Raw genomic sequence first — 19320 nt, 5'->3', positions numbered from 1 at the left:
GGTGTGTGATACCTCTAGTGTTGTTCTTCTTTCTCAAGATTGCTTTGACAATTCAAGGTCTTTCGTGGTTCCACACAGATTTTAGGATTATTTGTTCTAATTCTGTGAAAAATGCCTTTGGTATTTTGATGGGGATTGCACTGGATCTGTAGATTGCTTTAGATAGTATGCATATTTTAACAGTATTAATTCTTCTGATACATAGCACTGTATATCTTTCCATTTAATTATGTTGCATTTAACTTCTTTCATCAATGTTTCATAGTTTTCAGAGTACCTGGTCTTTCATGTTCCTTGGTTAAATTTATTCCCAGATATTTTATTCTTTTCGATGCAGTTGTAAATGGAGTTGTTTTCTTGACTTTTCTTTCTGATAATTCAGTATTAGTGTATAGAAATGCAGCTGATTTCTGTATATTAATTTTGTTTTTGCAACTTTATTGAATTCATTTAGCCTAATAGGTTTTGTTTGTTTGTTTGTTTTTGTGGAGTCTTTCTTTAGGGTTTTCCATATAGTATAATGTCATCGGCAAACAGTGAAAGTTTTACTGCTTCCTTTCCACTTTGGATTCTTTTTATTTCTTTGTCTTGTCTATTTGCTGTGGCAAGAACTTCCAATACTATGTTGAATAAAAGTAGCGAGAATGGGCATCCTTGACTTGTTCCTGATCTTAGAGGAAATGCTTTCATTTTTCACCATTGAGTACGCTGTTAACTGTGGGCTTGTCATATATGACCTTTATTATGTTTATGTATGTTCCCTTTATACCAATTTGTTGAGGGATTTTATCATGAATGGATACATAATTTGTTCTCAAGTTCTTTATATAGTTGTATTATGGGCATGTCATAGGAGGAGGTGAGTTCAGGGTCTTTCTACACAGCCATCTTGATCCTGCCTCCATTTAGTCTAGTGTGCTTTTTTTATTTCAAAGAGTATGATAACCTGTGATAGGTACCTTTAACACAGTAGACAATAAATGAAATGAGAAATCTTTCCAACTCACGGATACATAGTGTTCTTTGCCTTGGGTCATGAGTCAAGTAATTATGCTTGTGGTACAAAGATGATGACATTCAAGTGAACAATTTGATGTTTTATTTTAAAACTCACATGAGAAAATGCTGATGTTTTGAGAAATTTGGCTCAGTTTCTAGGAATGAAAAAGGATAATGCCGATGTCAATTCTGACTGACCAGACCAAACGATCTGTGTGACTTACTGCTAATACCCAAGTTTTTCCTGCAGTTCTATTTCTTTTCGTAAGATCCTTCTTCCTTACAGTGATCAAGGTTGCTTTAAAATTAAAACTTTTAGTGAATTCCCTGCCAGTCCAGTGGCTGGGAACTCTGTGCTTCCACTGCAGTGTTCGATCCCTGGTCAGGGAACTAAGATCCCGCAAGCCACGGGGTGTGACCTAAAAAAAAAAAAAAATTGAAAGTTTTAAAATGTTTCTTTCTCTGGCTTTTTATTGGAAATATAATAGTAATTCCTAAATATAATTTTGGAGGGCTCTCTTTAGACCTCTTTGAAACACTGTGCGCCAAATCAGGATGCATTTGATGGCATCCCATAGCCACAGCTCTTTGCACCTCCCTGACTCCCTAGGGAAGTGGCCTCGAATGGCACTAAGACAACACAGGTCACTTGGAGCCCTTGAGAAGGATTCTTAAAAAATATGCATAGTAGTATTTCCTAATTTACTGCCTGCTTTAACATTAAGACTTTTTTTAATCTTTCAAGGTATGGAGAAGCATTGTTTTTGAATTCCAAACTTATCAGTGGAGTTACAGAATTTCTTAATACTGAAGGTGAACTGAAAGAGGTAAATATTTTAAGATGAGTTCTAATGCCTTTCTTTTATAAACATAAGAAATTACACATTTACTTCAAACATTTCTTTCCAATAGTCATACCCATTCCTTTGAAGCGCATGCGCGTGCACACACACACACACACACACACACACACACACACACCCATGCTAAAGACTTTACGCCATTCATTATTTGCAAAGGTATTTCTAACATATTAGTATTTAATATTAAATTCCCGTGAGAGGTGCTTGAATGCAATGATTCTCAAGTTGGGAGACTCCAAATACACTCCAGAAATATTTGATCCAATCAGCTACCCCTCTATTGATTCTGTGAACCCAGTTTGGGATCCTTGGAACAAAAAAAACTATCCTGTCACAATGACTCAGTATTTGGATACAGAGGACCAAGGTTGCTATTGAGGTACAGAAGTTGAGATTCATTACTTTGTGGTCCGTTCTACACAAAGAATGATAATTGGATATGGTAATAATGCTTCATGCTATTTGGTTTGTTAAATGGAATAAATTCATACATTTGGATGGAAGTGTATCTGGCAACATATATTAATAGTTCGTTTAAAATTCTGCTGGATACAATCACAAGTGAATTTCATTGATGAAACTGAACTTATTTTTTAAGGACTAGTGTCCAGTTTGCAGAGTATCTAACATTTTCTTTTTTCTCTGTTTTATGTCTCTGGAAATTTAAACCAGCTAGTTTTGTGACCATTAATTCACATTTCTAATAGTTAGGGGCATGAAATGGGGGGTGGGATAAGTAGGTAGGAGGAAGGAGCAAAATATTTGACTGATTAAAATGAGTTGGGCTTCAAACATTTATTGCTTTTTAGTCTGCTGCTCAACTCCATTATAAAATATAGCTGAGATTTGGCATTGAGAATCACAGTTTCCTCAGTTTTCACTGACAGAATGCCCTATGCTGTGACCCAGAGCTCATCCCATTGAGCAGGATTCTCCCAGAAGCATCCACCCTGGCACCAACCCTAACATCTCCTAATATTGTCCAATTTTGTATGGTCATCCCCCACGCACTCACTTGGATTCTTTCACACCATGAGCTAAGCTAAGCTAAGTCTCTGATTGATGATTTGAAATTCAATTTTCCCTATGTGTGTTCCCAATGCTGAAGAATTTGAAAGCCCTAGCACATGTTTTACTATATTTATTTATTTATTTTTTGCGGTATGCGGGCCTCTCACTGTTGTGGCCTCTCCCATTGCGGAGCACAGGCTCCGGATGCACAGGCTCAGCGGCCATGGCTAATGGGGCCAGCCGCTCCGCGGCACGTGGGATCTTCCCGGACCAGGGCACGAACCCGTGTCCCCTGCATCAGCAGGCAGACTCTCAACCACTGTGCCACCAGGGAAGCCCTTTACTATATTTTTTATTTTTAATAAAGGACGCTAAAAGGGAAGGAATTCTTTCATATCCATAGGAAAGAGAAAGAAAGAACAATTAAGCTAATGAGTTTATGTATTTAAATGAAGTAGTTTTAATTCTTTGATTTTACATTCAATAATCGGAATGAAAGACTCGTTTAGTGACAACCTGTGCAGTCATTGGAGTGAACTCAGAAGTGAAAGATCTCTCCTCTCCTCCCCTCTCCCCTTCCCTCCTTTTAGCTCCCTTCCTTCTGCCATCTTCCTCTCCCCTTGCCTCTCTCCTGTTCTCTCTCCCTCTTCTGTTCTCTAACTCTGTCTTTCATGTCTTCCTTGCTTCAGTATAATACCCAGCTCATGGAAAAACATCTGTTAAATGGACATTTAAATTGATTTTATCATATGATGGCCATTTTGCTTTACATATTTCACTTACATATTTAAGTTTTTACACTTAATTGCCATTTGAAATGTTCCAAGATACCCCTATAATGAAAGGTGCCATTTGAAAACTGAAACTCAACTGTGGCTTTTATTCCATTATCTGCAAAGCAGCTAACTTCACAATACAGGCTCTCTGTAGCCTGAGTGATGAATCCCTTCATGACACAGATGCTTGCACTGACTTTCCAGTTTACCAACTGCTGCCTGAGGCTTTTCCATACTTTTATTACCTAATCATTGACTGTAGGATTGTGGCCCACTATTGTTGGGTGGGAGGGGGGTTAATTTGTATTGCTGATAACCCCCTTCCATAAATATAAAGGAACTGAGGAAGTTTCAGTCTCATTTTCCCATAACCAATGAGCCTCGTAAGCAGAAAAACCAATACGCTCCCTTTGGATATAGCATATTCTTATATTCAAAAGATTATAGATCAGAAGTGAATTGGCATCTTTATGAATTCTGAAAACTAATTTGAGATTGTAATGATCCCCATCAACTTTAGGGGCATTCAGCAGAGACACTTACATTGTTCTATGGTCCCTTCCCCAAAACTACATTCTAGTACCTGAAACTGGCAATTTCCTTCTAATTACATAGCTCTAGCAATTTGAACAATATTTCTCCATGAAACAGTACATCACCTCCTTAATTTTAAACGAATGGAAGTACAACCTCATGGAACCTCAGAGGCCCTTGCCATTTTTCCATACTAATGCCCGTTCAGCAATCCTCTTCAGCACTCATTATTTTGGCCTCTTGAACCTTATATACAACACTGTTGTAAAAGAACATAGATCCTGTGCGTTACAGACATCCCATTTACAGTTTTAATGCTGAAAATATAAACCTCATAATCGGGCAATAGCTAATTCAATTCATTTATATAGTTACTAAGAGTATATTGTGTGCTGCACTTTACAAATTATTTTGTGATGTTTAAGGTCTAGAGTACCCTAAATCAAGAGTACTAAATACTAAAATATTTTTAATAGAGAAATTAACAAACATGTCTAGAAATTTTATGCTAAGGAGAACAGGGAACACAAGCAACTCTGACATCTTACTAAATGTTATTTTATAAAAATGTCTAAACTTGCAACATTTTCAAATAAAAGCATAAGATGGCATAAATATTTAGGAAGCACAATAATGAAAACTAATAGCAGCAGAACATCTACCAAAGAGCTGCCAAAATAAGCAGGCTGGAATGCCAAATGCCTTCCATCTACCCCATGCCTCTAAAGTGAGGCAGGGGTTTGGAAGGTGCTGTGACCCAGCCCCAGGACCAGTCAGATGGCTGCTCTGACCACAGGTTCGCCAGAAGAGTTGTGGAGGAGTGTGAGACGTAAGATCAATTTATGACAACTATGGAAAGTGGGCCACTCGTGTTCTGATGAATAAGCTACTCGTAAGATGTATGTGAGTCACCCCAAGCTCCGTGAGCTCACAACGAAGTATTTAGTGCACTTAAATAGTGATTTAAGGAAAGAATCCCTAGAGAACCCCCAGTTACATTTTCTACTGAGAGTTCCCTTGCAGGATAATCTGACCTACTATCTTAACACATTCATAGTCAATCCCATAGTTTGCCTTTGAGGAAGACTTAAGAGTTTTACTTCATGTGTTCAGGCTGGCTTTCTACCTCGTCAAAAGGTCAAAAGGCCAAGAGCACACTCCACAGAGTCAAAGTTGCCAAAGAGTCATTTATCACTATCCGGCATATTCATTCAGTGACTGCCTAGGAAAATGTAACAATGTGGAACATAGTTTAAAAGAAGTAGATGTGGCAGACTTCCGGGAAGGTGGCGGAAGAGTAAGACTCGGAGATCACCTTCCTCCCCACAGATACACCAGAAATACATCTACGCGTGGAACAACTCCTACAGAACACCTACTGAACGCTGGCAGAAGACCTCAGACCTCCCAAAAGGCAAGGAACCCCCCACGTACCTGGTTAGGGCAAAAGAAAAAAATAAGCAGAGACAAAAGGATAGGGACAGGACCTGCACCAGTGGGAGGGAGCTGTGAAGGAGGAAAAATGTCCACACACTAGGAAGCCCCTTCGCGGGCGGAGACTGCGGGTGGCAGAGTGGGGGAGCTTCAGAGCCGTGGAGGAGAGCACAGCAACGGGTGCGGAGGGCAAAGCGGAGAGAGCCGGGAGAGGACTGAGGTTGGCGGCATGAACACAGCCTGCAGGGCGTTAGTGCACTGCGGCTAGCCGGGAGGGAGTCCGGGGAAAAGTCTGGACCTGCCGAAGAGGCAAGACACTTTTCCTTCCCTCTTTGTTTCCTGGTGCACGAGGAGAGGGGATTAAGAACGCTGCTTAAGAGAGCTCCAGAGACGGGCGCGAGCCACGGCTAAAAGTGCGGAGCCCAGAGACAGACATGAGACGCTAAGGCCGCTGCTGCCGCCACCAAGAAGCCTGTGTGCGAACACAGGTCACTATCCACACCCCCTTCCAGGGAGCCTGTGCAGCCCGCCACTGCCAGGGTCCCGGGATCCAGGGACAACTCCCCCGGTAGAACGCACGGCGCGCCTCAGGCTAGCAACGTCACGCCAGCCTCTGCCGCCGCAGGCCCGCCCCGCACTCTGTGACCCTCCCTATCCCCAGCCTGAGTGAGCCAGAGCCTCCGAATCAGCGGCTCCTTTAACCCCGTCCTGTCTGAGCAAAGAACAGACGCTCTCCTGCAACCTACACGCACAGGCGGGGCCAAATCCAAAGCTGAGCCCCTGGGAGCTGTGAGAACAAAGAAGAGAAAGGGAAATCTCTCCCAGCAGCCTCAGAAGCAGCGGATTAAAGCTCCACAATCAACTTGATGTACCCTGCATCTGTGGAATACGTGAATAGACAAGAATCATCCCAAATTAAGGAGCACTGTGGATGAAAGGCTCTTGGTGCTGCAGCCAGGAATTACTGTTCTGCCTCTGAGGTGGGAGAGCCAACTTCAGGACACTGGTCCACAGGAGGCCTCCCAGCTGCACATAATATCAAACAGCAAAAATCTCCCAGAGATCTCCATCTCAACACCAGCACCCAGCTTCACTCAACGACCAGCAAGCTACAGTGCTGGACATCCTATGCCAAACAACTAGCAAGACAGGAACACAACCCCACCCATTAGCAGAGAGGCTGCCCAAAATCATAATAAGTCTACAGACACCCCAAAACACACAACCAGACGTGGACCTACCCACCAGAAAGACAAGATCCAGCCTCATCCACCAGAACACAGGCACTAGTACCCTCCACCAGGAAGCCTACACAACCCACTGAAGCAACCTTAGACACTGGGGACAGACACAAAAAACAACAGGAACTACGAACCTTCAGCCTGCAAAAAGGAGACCCCCAAACACAGTAAGATAAGCAAAATGAAAAGACAGAAAAACACACAGCAGATGAAGGAGCAAGATAAAAACCCACCAGACCTAACAAATGAAGAGGAAATAGGCAGTCTACCTGAAAAAGAATTCAGAATAATGATAGTAAAGATGATCCAAAATCTTGGAACTAGAATAGACAAAATGCAAGAATCAGTTAACAAGGACCTAGAAGAACTAAAGATGAAACAAACAATGATGAACAACACAATAAATGAAATGAAAAATACTCTAGATGGGATCAATAGCAGAATAACTGAGGCAGAAGAATGGATAAGTGACCTGGAAAATAAAATAGTGGAAATAACTACTGCAGAGCAGAATAAAGAAAAAAGAATGAAAAGAACTGAGGACAGTCTCAGAGACCTCTGGGACAACAGTAAACACACCAACATTCGAATTATAGGGGTTCCAGAAGAAGAAGAGAAAAAGAAAGGGACTGAGAAAATATTTGAAGAGATTATAGATGAAAACTTCCCTAATATGGGAAAGGAAATAGTTAATCAAGTCCAGGAAGCACAGAGAGTCCCATACAGGATAAATCCAAGGAGAAATACGCCAAGACACATATTAATCAAACTGTCAAAAATTAAATACAAAGAAAACATATTAAAAGCAGCAAGCGAAAAACAACAAATAACACACAAGGGAATCCCCATAAGATTAACAGCTGATCTTTCAGCAGAAACTCTGCAAGCCAGAAGGGAGTGGCAGGACATATTGAAAGTGTTGAAGGAGAAAAACCTGCAACCAAGATTACTCTACCCAGCAAGGATCTCATTCAGATTTGATGGAGACATTAAAACCTTTACAGACAAGCAAAAGCTGAGGGAGTTCAGCACCACCAAACCAGCTCTACAACAACTGCTAAAGGAACTTCTCTAGGCAAGAAACACAAGAGAAGGAAAAGACCTACAATAACGAACCCAAAACAATTAAGAAAATGGGAATGGGAACACACATATCGATAATTACCTTAAATGTAAATGGACTAAATGCTCCCACCAAAAGACACAGATTGGCTGAATGGATACAAAAACAAGATGCATATATTTGCTGTCTACAAGAGACCCACTTCAGACCTAGAGACACATACAGACTGAAAGTAAGGGGATAGAAAAAGGTATTTCATGCAAATGGAAACCAAAAGAAAGCTGGAGTAGCAATTCTCATATCAGACAAAATAGACTTTAAAACAGAGACTATTAGAAGAGAAAAAGAAGGACACTATATAATGATCAAGGGATCGATCCAAGAAGAAGATATAACAATTGTAAATATTTATGCACCCAACATAGGAGCACCTCAATACATAAGGCAAGTACTGACAGCCATACAAGGGGAAATCAACAGTAACACATTCATAGTAGGGGACTTTAACACCCCACTTTCACCAATGGACAGATCATCCAAAATGAAAATAAATAAGAAAACACAAGCTTTAAATGATACATTAAACAAGATGGACTTAATTGATATTTATAGGACATTCCATCCAAAAAAAACAGACTACACATTTTTCTCAAGTGCTCATGGAACATTCTCCAGGATAGATCATATCTTGGGTCACAAATCAAGTCTTGGTAAATTTAAGAAAATTGAAATTGTATCAAGTATCTTTTCCGACCACAACACTATGAGACTAGATATCAATTCCAGGAAAAGATCTGTAAAAAATACAAACACATGGAGGCTAAACAATACACTACTTAATAACGAAGTGATCACTGAAGAAATCAAAGAGGAAATTAAAAAATACCTAGAAACAAATGACAATGGAGACACGACGACTCAAAATCTATGGGATGCAGCAAAAGCAGTTCTAAGAGGGAAGTTTATAGCAATACAATCCTACCTTAAGAAACAGGAAACATCTCGAATAAACAACCTAACCTTGCACCTAAAGCAATTAGAGAAACAAGAACAAAAATACCCCAAAGTTAGCAGAAGGAAAGAAATCATAAAAATCAGATCAGAAATAAATGAAAAAGAAATGAAGGAAATGATAGCAAAGATCAATAAAACTAAAAGCTGGTTCTTTGAAAGGATAAACAAAATTGATAAACCATTAGCCAGACTCATCAAGAAAAAAAGGAACAAGACTCATATCAATAGAATTAGAAATGAAGAAGGAGAAGTAACAACTGACACTGCAGAAATACAAAAGATCATGAGAGATTACTACAGACAACTCTATGCCAATAAAATGGACAACCTGGAAGAAATGGACAAATTCTTAAAAATACACAACCTGCTGAGACTGATCCAGGAAGAAGTAGAAAATATGAACAGACCAATCACAAGCACTGAAATTGAAACTGTGATTAAAAATCTTCCAACAAACAAAAGCCCAGGACCAGATGGCTTTACAGGCGAATTCTATCAAACATTTAGAGAAGAGCTAACACCTATCCTTCTCAAACTCTTCCAAAATATAGCAGAGGGAGGAACACTCCCCAACTCATTCTACAAGGCCACCATCACCCTGATACCAAAACCAGACAAGGATGTCACAAAGAAAGAAAACTACAGGCCAATATCACTGATGAACATAGATGCAAAAATCTTCAACAAAATACTAGCAAACAGAATCCAACAGCACATTAAACGGATCATACACCATGATCAAGTGGGGGTTTATTCCAGGAATGCAAGGATTCTTCAATATATGCAAATCAATCAACGTGATACACCATATTAACAAATTGCAGGAGAAAACCATATGATCATCTCAATAGATGCAGAGAAAGCTTTTGACAAAATTCAACACCCATTTATGATAAAAACCCTGCAGAAAGTAGGCATAGAGGGAACTTTCCTCAACATAATAAAGGCCATATATGACAGACCCACAGCCAACATCGTCCTCAATGGTGAAAAACTGAAAGCATTTCCACTAAGATCAGGAACAACACAAGGTTGCCCACTCTCACCACTCTTATTCAACATAGTTTTGGAAGTTTTAGCCACAGCAATCAGAGAAGAAAAAGAAATAAAAGGAATCCAAATTGGAAAAGAAGAAGTAAAGCTGTCACTGTTTGCAGATGACATGACATGATACTATACATAGAGAATCCTAAAGATGCTACCAGAAAACTACTAGAGCTAATCAATGAATTTGGTAAAGTAGCAGGATACAAAATTAATGCACAGAAATCTCTGGCATTCCTATACACTAAGGATGAAAAATCTGAAAGTGAAATCAAGAAAACACTCCCATTTACCATTGCAACAAAAAGAATAAAATATCTAGGAATAAACCTACCTAAGGAGACAAAAGACTTGTATGCAGAAAATTATAAGACACTGATGAAAGAAATTAAAGATGATACAAATAGATGGAGAGATATACCATGTTCTTGGATTGGAAGAATCAACATTGTGGAAATGACTCTACTACCCAAAGCAATCTACAGATTCAATGCAATCCCTATCAAACTACCACTGGCATTTTTCACAGAACTAGAACAAAAAATTTCACAGTTTGTATGGAAACAAAAAAGACCCCGAATAGCCAAAGCAATCTTGAAAACGAAAAACGGAGCTGGAGGAATCAGGCTTCCTGACTTCAAACTATACTACAAAGCTACAGTAATCAAGACAGTATGGTACTGGCACAAAAACAGAAATATAGATCAATGGAACAGGATAGAAAGCCCAGAGATAAACCCACGCACATATGGTCACCTTATCTTTGACAAAGGAGGCAGGAATGTACAGTGGAGAAAGGACAGCCTCTTCAATAAGTGGTGCTGGGAAAAATGGACAGCTACATGTAAAAGTATGAGATCAGATCACTCCCTAACACCATACACAAAAATAAGCTCAAAATGGATTAAAGACCTAAATGTAAGGCCAGAAACTATCAAACTCTTAGAGGAAAACATAGGCAGGACACTCTATGACATAAATCACAGCAAGGTCCTTTTTGACCCATCTCCTAGAGAAATGGAAATAAAAACAAAAGTAAACAAATGGGACCTAATGAAACTTAAAAGCTTTTGTGCAGCAAAGGAAACCATAAAGAAGACCAAAAGACAACCCTCAGAATGGGAGAAAATACTTGCAAATGAAGCAACTGACAAAGGATTAATCTCCAAAATTTATAAGCAGCTCATGCAGCTTAATAACAAAAAAACAAACAACCCAATCCAAAAATGGGCAGAAGACCTAAATAGACATTTCTCCAAAGAAGATATACAGAGTGCCAGCAAACACATGAAAGAATGCTCAACATCACTAATCATTAGAGAAATGCAAATCAAAACTACAATGAGATATCCTCTCACACCAGTCAGAATGGCCATCATCAAAAAATCTACAAACAATAAATGCTGGAGAGGGTGTGGAGAAAAGGGAACCCTCTTACACTGTTGGTGGGAATGTAAATTGATACAGCCACTGTGGAGAACAGTATGGAGGTTCCTTAAAAAGCTACAAATAGAACTACCATATGACCCAGCAATCCCACTACTGGGCATATACCCTGAGAAAACCATAATTCAAAAAGAGTCATGGACCAAAATGTTCATTGCAGCTCTATTTACGATAGCCCAGAGATGGAAACAACCTAAGTGCCCATCATCGGATGAATGGATAAAGAAGATGTGGCACATATATACAATGGAATATTACTCAGCCATAAAAAGAAACAAAATTGAGCTATTTGTAATGAGGTGGATAGACCTAGAGTCTGTCATACAGAGTGAAGTAAGTCAGAAAGAGAGACAAATACCGTATGGTAACACATATATATGGAATTTAAGAAAAAAAATGTCATGAAAAACCTAGGGGTGAAACAGGAATAAAGACACAGACTTACTAGAGAATGGACTTGAGGCTATGGGGAGGGGGAAGGGTAAACGGTGACAAAGCGAGAGAGAGGCATGGACATATATACACTACCAAACGTAAGGTAGATAGCTAGTGGGAAGCAGCCGCATAGCACAGGGAGATCAGCTTGGTGCTTTGTGACCGCCTGGAGGGGTGTGATAGGGAGGGTGGGAGGGAGGGAGATGCAAGCGGGAAGAGATATGGGAACATATGTATATATATAACTGACTCATTTTGTTGTGAAGCTGAAACTAACATACCATTGTAAAGCAATTATACTCCAATAAAGATGTTAAAAATAAAATAAAATAAATAATAATAAAAAAATAAAAGAAGTAGATGTAATTTGTTTTCCTGATTGACCTATATTATGTAAATAACACCACTGTAATACACAGATGTAATTACAAATGTACACTGTAATGTACATATTTTTGTAATAAATTAAAATGCAAAATTCAAAATATAGATCAAAATGTACTATTTGTTGCTTTAGGAATATAGATTGAATGAATCTGAACATAAATATATAAATACAAATGAATCACTGGATGAGTTAGTTAAGTTTAAAAATATGATTCAAATGCTTTCATTAGACTTCCTTTTTATCTATGTGTACATGTCACAGGTATACGTGTGTGGCACAGTGCCTAGAAAATTGAAGGTTTCAATAAATTCTAGTCTTTCCCTTCATCCTCTTTCTTTTGTATGTGTAAATCTGGTCAGGTGTCAGATCAGTTTTAAGGATAGCACTGATAAATATTTGTTACATAATACGTTGAATATTTTGTATGTTATTAAAGCATAGTGAATTTGAAGTCTTATAAAGAACATAGCTCTGAGATATAGTTATCCACTGCTAATGCTGCAGGGCACCAGGTTTTGTAGGAAAGTAGAGGATAAACTTTGAAAAAAACCATCAGTATCATGTAATCAAAGTAATACTGTCATAAACAAACCAAGCTACCCATGAACCAATTTCTAGATGAATTCAGGAAGGTATAATTAACTCCATTTTAATGACTCCCCTGCCCCCGTATCTCCCTGTCCCTGAGTCAAGCTTGATGACATTTCTCTCCTGGCATATTCTCCATGTGGTGCCCACCATGTGATGAATCACACCCCACACTAATTACACAGTATAACACTTCTGTGTTGCAAGTTGATTTTTCACATTTGTCTATTAGCATTGCAATTGTTGGTTGGTTGACAGTTTCTTAAAACATATCAAAGAGAGAGAAAATCTGCTAGTATTTAATCTTGAAATAAAATCCTTGAGCATTCCTAGTGTATGTGGACTCTCTAGAGAAAATCTTCTATCCATAAAATCATGACAAAACATTTAAAAATTTTAACTTTTTAATTAAAGCTCAAATTCTCTAGCTAAATGAATCGACATTCCTCCTTCATTCTTTCTAAATCTAGTTGCTCAGGTGATTGCAGTGTCATTTATCATCCAGTTTTCATAGCGTCATTACTTTTTTTTCCACTGCCCAATAATTTTGATATTTCTTTGCTATCAAAGATAGTGTCAGGCACTCATACTATTTATTTAGAGAATATGAATAATTTTCTCTCTAAGCACAAAAAGTTAACTTTAATCCTCATATTCATTTTAAGGCTATTTATTACATTAGATAGCTTTGTAATTAGAACTAGTCTTTACCACAATCCCATCAACCTATTATGAAAAGACAAATTAAATGTCTATTTTAATATTTATTTATGAAACAAGAAGCTGAATTTGAAGCTACTTAAACTGTAATGTCCATTCTTTTTTTCCTTTCAATTCCAAAAGAAATTACATTACACCTAGAGGACACAATCTGTTTTATTCCATTTCATTACTAAGCTCACTCCACATATTAAATATACCTTCTGTAGTGACTGTGACACTTTTCTTCAAATAGATTCTTGTTTATATGTGTTGGACATGAGTTGTTTTGAAGACATGTGTATTTACTATTTTTTAATTATATTTTTTATTGAAACGTAGTAGAAATACAATATTATGTTAGTTTCAGGTATACTATATAATGGTTTGACATTTGCATACATTATGAAATGATCACTATGATAAGTCTAGTAACCATCTGCCCCCATAGGAACTTATTAGAGTATTATTGACCATATTCCTTATGCTGTCTATTTACTATTTTAATATTTCTATTTCCAGCTAAGGAACTTCATGAAGAGCTATGATGGAGTAGCTGCTGCCTCTTTCTCAAGAGCCGTGGAAACTGTCGAAGCCAATGTACGCTGGAAAATGCTTTATCAAGATGAGCTTTTCCAATGGTTAGGAAAAGCTCTGAGACACTAATGTGTGTCTCTTAAAAACAATTTGACTCAGAATTTTGTGAGAAGACCTGCATTGTGTGGAATGAGGAAAATGGCCAGATTTTCAGTGTTAACGTGTGGGAGGAAATTTTTTTTTTTAATTTTTGGTTTTGGGGGATTTTTTTTGTTTCATTCATTCTGTTTTGTTTCTCTACTGGGTGTTCTTCTCTAAAGAAACTCTTGCAAGTGCAACTAGCCATGACTGCTTCAGCTATACATTCCTCACTGTACAGGACCAAATATGATAGTGGTGCATGTTGACGTTGCAGTCAGTATGGAAAAAACATATTCAGAATATTTTGTGCATGGTTGTATGGCCCTGCCTGTGTTCTAGCATGCTTATTTAAAATGTCCAATGTTGTATGTGAATATATGTTACATAGGGATTAACATTATGCAAAAGCACAAAGATTATCTGTGACAGTCAGTGATGCAATGAAAGAAAAACTAAAACAGGGAATTATATTCTTAGTCCTGGGCAATGTGAGAAGTGAAATAGCCCTTTAAGTGACTGGTGTCACTTATTTCAGCACTTGGATTGTCTTTCAATGATTATTGTACTGCTAACTCATTTTCTTTGAGTTAAAGCTGTGTATACGTTAAAAAACGCATATAGGTAGTGTATGCATATGTATATGTACATAGGGAGGCCCCATATGTATATAGTATGTTGTACACTGCATTTGTGCAGACTCTGTTCAGCTCAAAGAAAATTTATCTCTTTTTATAAACTTACGCAAACTTTGGAAAGGCTTCAAAGAATTTATCTCAACACTATCCTTCCTGACAATTTCCTAAATTTCTCAACTGTTATAGATTTTTTCATCTACTTCCTGAATGGTCTATTCTATACATAAAAATGAATTTAAACAAAATTTATGTACAAACGCTCTGCTAATTTTCCTAAGTGGCAACCTCACATCGTAAATATAGATTCTGTCATCATTTTGGTCCAGCTTCCTATTGGATAAAACAGTTATGTATACTTAATGATTATCAGTGCTGAGAAAGTGTTTCTTTTCCATCTTGTTTCTCCATCTCATGTTGGGTGGTGCAGAGAGTTAAAAACTCTTCCTGTGTGTTGATCTTTGTGTCTGTGTGAATCTAATCTTCCATTAAGCGACCATACCTCAAATGGATTCTTATGACTTTTGATGCCAGGTGTGCCATTTGTCAAGATGAAAAGTTTCTTTTCTTGAGCAAAGCTTTTCCTTTAGTATTGACAGCTCTGTTCTACCTGGAAATTTTGAATAGTCTTTCCCTGGCTGTATTATGGAACACAAGTGTTTTAAATGGTATTCTCACACAGTAGGCCAGCTCTCCAAACGTTGCTTAGATGCTCAAAAATGAACATATTTTAAGTTTACCATTATGAAATGCAGATATAACTAACTGTACATAAGCCAAATGTTTGTGGACCACTTTATGTTTTCCTGAGGTTTTCCGCTCCTCTACATCTTCTTGCAAATCATTGAAGGAAACGTTCTAACTCTAATAGTCACTGAACATTGGGGAAAAAAGTAGGTATTTTAGAAACTGGAGCCATAGATTTATTATAGGTTTGTAGTAAAGAGGAACAATTTAATAATCCATAGAACAAGTATCACCTAAGGTTGAATTTTATCTTTTTAGCAATTAATACCTATTACTCATACCTAAATTTTTCAGCCCTTCAATTAATATATTAATTTTAGATACTCTATGTGTTGTTAACACAGAGTAATGCTTAGTATAAAATCTAAAGGTCATGCCACCTATCTGAAGTGATGAAATTTAATATAATTTCAAACATGTGTGAAACCCTTAAGGGGTAAGTTCTGAAACATAACAATAATAAAGATCACACTGTCATGCAGGTTCAAAACACATACTGTATCACCATTGGATTCATGTAATAGAAAAGATAAAAAAATAGAGGTGGATGTCTTGTTTTATGTCATGAATTACTGAAAACTCTTAATAGTTGTGACATTCTTTTGAATGAAATCACCATTTCCAGCTATGAGTTAGAAGGGATTTTATAGTTCTTTTTTCCTCTGCACTGTTAATAATCTTAATCTTCTTTCAGTATTTTAGTGGCCTTGAACAACTGGTTTAGCTATGATGTCAAATCCTAAGTGTATAATTATGTGCAATGTTCAATACCTCATATAATACTTGTTCAACAGTATAGTGGTATCAATAGCATTGAGATGGAAGTTTTGTTCTACATATTTTTCAATAATTTATCCTTTCCAATGTTGAAGATTATATCAGGCATTAACATTTTTTAGTTGTTTAAATAAGTAATATTTTCAAAATAATAAAATGACCAATGACATCTCCTGGAATATTCTGTAAAATGTAGTTAAGTTATAAAATTCTATTTTCTACATAGAGTTTTTATCTTTTTTCTCTTCTTTGTCTGTTTTACAAATCATATACATGCATGAAATAACAAATAGTTGAAAGTGTCCAAAATCTAGGCTTAAAAAATTACTGTGCCATTATATGTACAACAGCAAAACTTGGTTTCAATTAGGAAGGACTAAATATTTACTGAATATTTAGTAAATATTCTGAAGCACTAAATATCTCTAGGTAACCTGTAAATAAAAAGTTTTCCCCATTTTTACACATTTTCCCTTAAAATATTCCTATAATCTTTAAAGTGTTTTTACATATGCAAGCACAACCTCTAAGTTTAATATCTACAATGCTAGGTTTATTCTTCAGTTTCAATAACATGGATTTTACCTGGGAGTTAAACTCACTTTCGTTTACATTATTTCTAGGATAATTATATCATAGGACTGAGATTTTTTTGATAGTGCAACTTACAAATATTATACCAGTAAAATCTTACAAGGTTCCTAAGATTAAACCATATATTTATAAACCACATTTAATTTTCAAAGAACTTTTACATATGCTGTTCCGTTTGATTCCTGTCAAAAACATAATAAATTATATTAGCCCTAACAGTCTGATGAGAAAACTGAGACTCAGAATAGCAACATGAACTTTTTAAAATTACATGATTGGGCTTACCTGGTGGCACAGTGGTTGAGAGTCCGCCTGCTGATGCTAGGAGACACGGGTTCGTGCCCCGGAAATTACATGATTGGGCTTACCTGGTGGCACAGTGGTTGAGAGTCCGCCTGCTGATGCTAGGAGACACGGGTTCGTGCCCCAGTCTGGGAAGATCCCACATGCTGCAGAGCGGCTGGGCCCGTGAGCCATGGCCGCTGAGCCTGTGCGTCTGGAACCTGTGCTCCGCAACAGGAACCGAGGTCACAACAGTGAGAGGCACGCGTACAGCTAAAAAAAAAAAAAAAAAAAAAAAAAAATAACATGATTGTTGTTTTGGGAACAATTACAATAACTTGAGATCTTCAATAAAACCTTCCTACAACTAAAATAGACATGTTTGAAATACCTCTATCAGTTGCATTAATTGGAGATTTTCCAAATACCAGAAGCAATATCAAAATACTGATTAAATATATCTACAATAGTTACAATTATTTTTAAAAGTCTGTGTTTCTAGTTTGCATAATGTCAACAACCGGAAGAAATGTTAATTAGCACTCACTTTGGTCAGCGTAAATACCCAAATATTGGGACAAAAAATACAGCCCATTGATAATAGTTTTCTTTTTTAAAATATTTTAGTGAACATTATTTAAATATGACCTTAAAATACTGACAATTTGTTTTATTTTCCACACAGATTTCTCTGATACACTTTGTAGTAACAGATGGTCAGACCACAGATAAAATGATGTCCATTTAAATCAGTGAAGGTAATATTCAGTAAAATGTTGTTTATAAATCTGTGCAGACTAAGTTATGCAAAAACCATTTTCGTGCAACTGTAGTACTATATCAGATGCAGTAAAGGGATTCCTAAAGAAGTTTACAATAATATATTTAATTCAAATCTATTGGCTATTAAATTTTAAGGAATATTTTCTAATAAGTCAGAAACCTAAAATAGTTTAATTATTCTCCTCAATATACCCATGAAGTAATCACATATACTTTATGAAAGAGAAAGCTCATATAATGGTAAATTAGGATTCCTACACCTGTTTTTTTTTCCTTTATCAGAGACCATAGCTGAATTATTATCATTTGGCACTGCTAATTATGTACTGACAGAATTTAATTAAACATATTTATTGAGCACCTTTTATTTCACAAAGCACTTTTTGAGAGGAAAGGAAGGGATGAACAAGGCTTAAAGGAATTTACATCACAATAAATGAAACAAACATAGAGAAATAATGAACCAATAAGGCAACATGAAAGATAATTACATACTACGAAAAAGGAACTAAATAATTTTTAGGTATAGATAATATTAGGCATTATTTTTGTATACTCATTCTCAAAACATTTGTCGCACTTCAGGATAATTCTCACTGTTTGTTTCACAGCACTTAATTGTGTAACATTTAGAAAGTATAATAAAACCACATAGTTTAAACTTTTATAGTTGGAATATAAATTAGAATAGAATTTATCTTTAAGAAAAGTTGACCATTTTAATAATATCGGTAAGTTGTGGAAAAATGTTTAACCTCCTTATGTAAAAGTAGCTGAAGTTTTCTAAAATGGTTTTAGCATACTGTTTGTATATTCACAATGTGTTAATTTTAAGTTAATCATATGTTTTTAAAAACAGGTTCAACAATTCTTATACAGTACTAGGCAATAATGTATTTGTTCAAAATAGTATATGTGAACTTTTGAGTATGAAAATGTTATTGCAAAATATCCTGGAATTCCAAAATTTAATTACATAAGAGTAACTTTCAGTTCGATTGCTTTGACTTAATAAGGTCTTTTTTAAATTAAAATATTGGGCTGGCCAAAAAGTTCGTTCGGGTTTTTCCATACGCTTGAAAAACCTGAACGAACTTTTTGGCTAACCCAGTATTTTTTTTTTTTTTTTTTTTAGTATTTTGTTTAATATGCATTGTTTATGTTCAGGAAAAAAAAAGTGTACTTTAGTAGCTTTTATTTCGATTTTATTCTATGAAATTTTACTTCAAAGTCTAGAAAAAATTGTCTTAAATATTAAAAATAAACAGTTGGTGAAAATATATGTTCTAATT

General features: G+C 36.6%; 1 protein-coding gene across 1 annotated transcript in view; it reads left to right on the top strand.

Annotated features, from left to right (window-relative positions):
• The window catches only part of TRHDE (thyrotropin releasing hormone degrading enzyme), a 398446-nt gene extending 381555 nt beyond the window's left edge, over window positions 1-16891 (top strand). The window contains exons 18-19 of the mRNA XM_019918769.3: window positions 1745-1826; window positions 14058-16891. Coding sequence (XP_019774328.2) covers window positions 1745-1826; window positions 14058-14201 — 226 coding nt within the window. The 3' untranslated portion in view covers window positions 14202-16891. The remainder of the gene's footprint in view (window positions 1-1744; window positions 1827-14057) is intronic.
• The last annotated feature ends 2429 nt before the right edge of the window (window positions 16892-19320 follow it).

The sequence above is a fragment of the Tursiops truncatus genome, chromosome 11, assembly GCF_011762595.2.
Source record: "Tursiops truncatus isolate mTurTru1 chromosome 11, mTurTru1.mat.Y, whole genome shotgun sequence".
NCBI classification, from domain to species: Eukaryota; Metazoa; Chordata; class Mammalia; order Artiodactyla; family Delphinidae; genus Tursiops; species Tursiops truncatus.
Note: the sequence above shows the minus strand (reverse complement) of the source record. Positions and strands in the feature narration are given on the sequence as shown.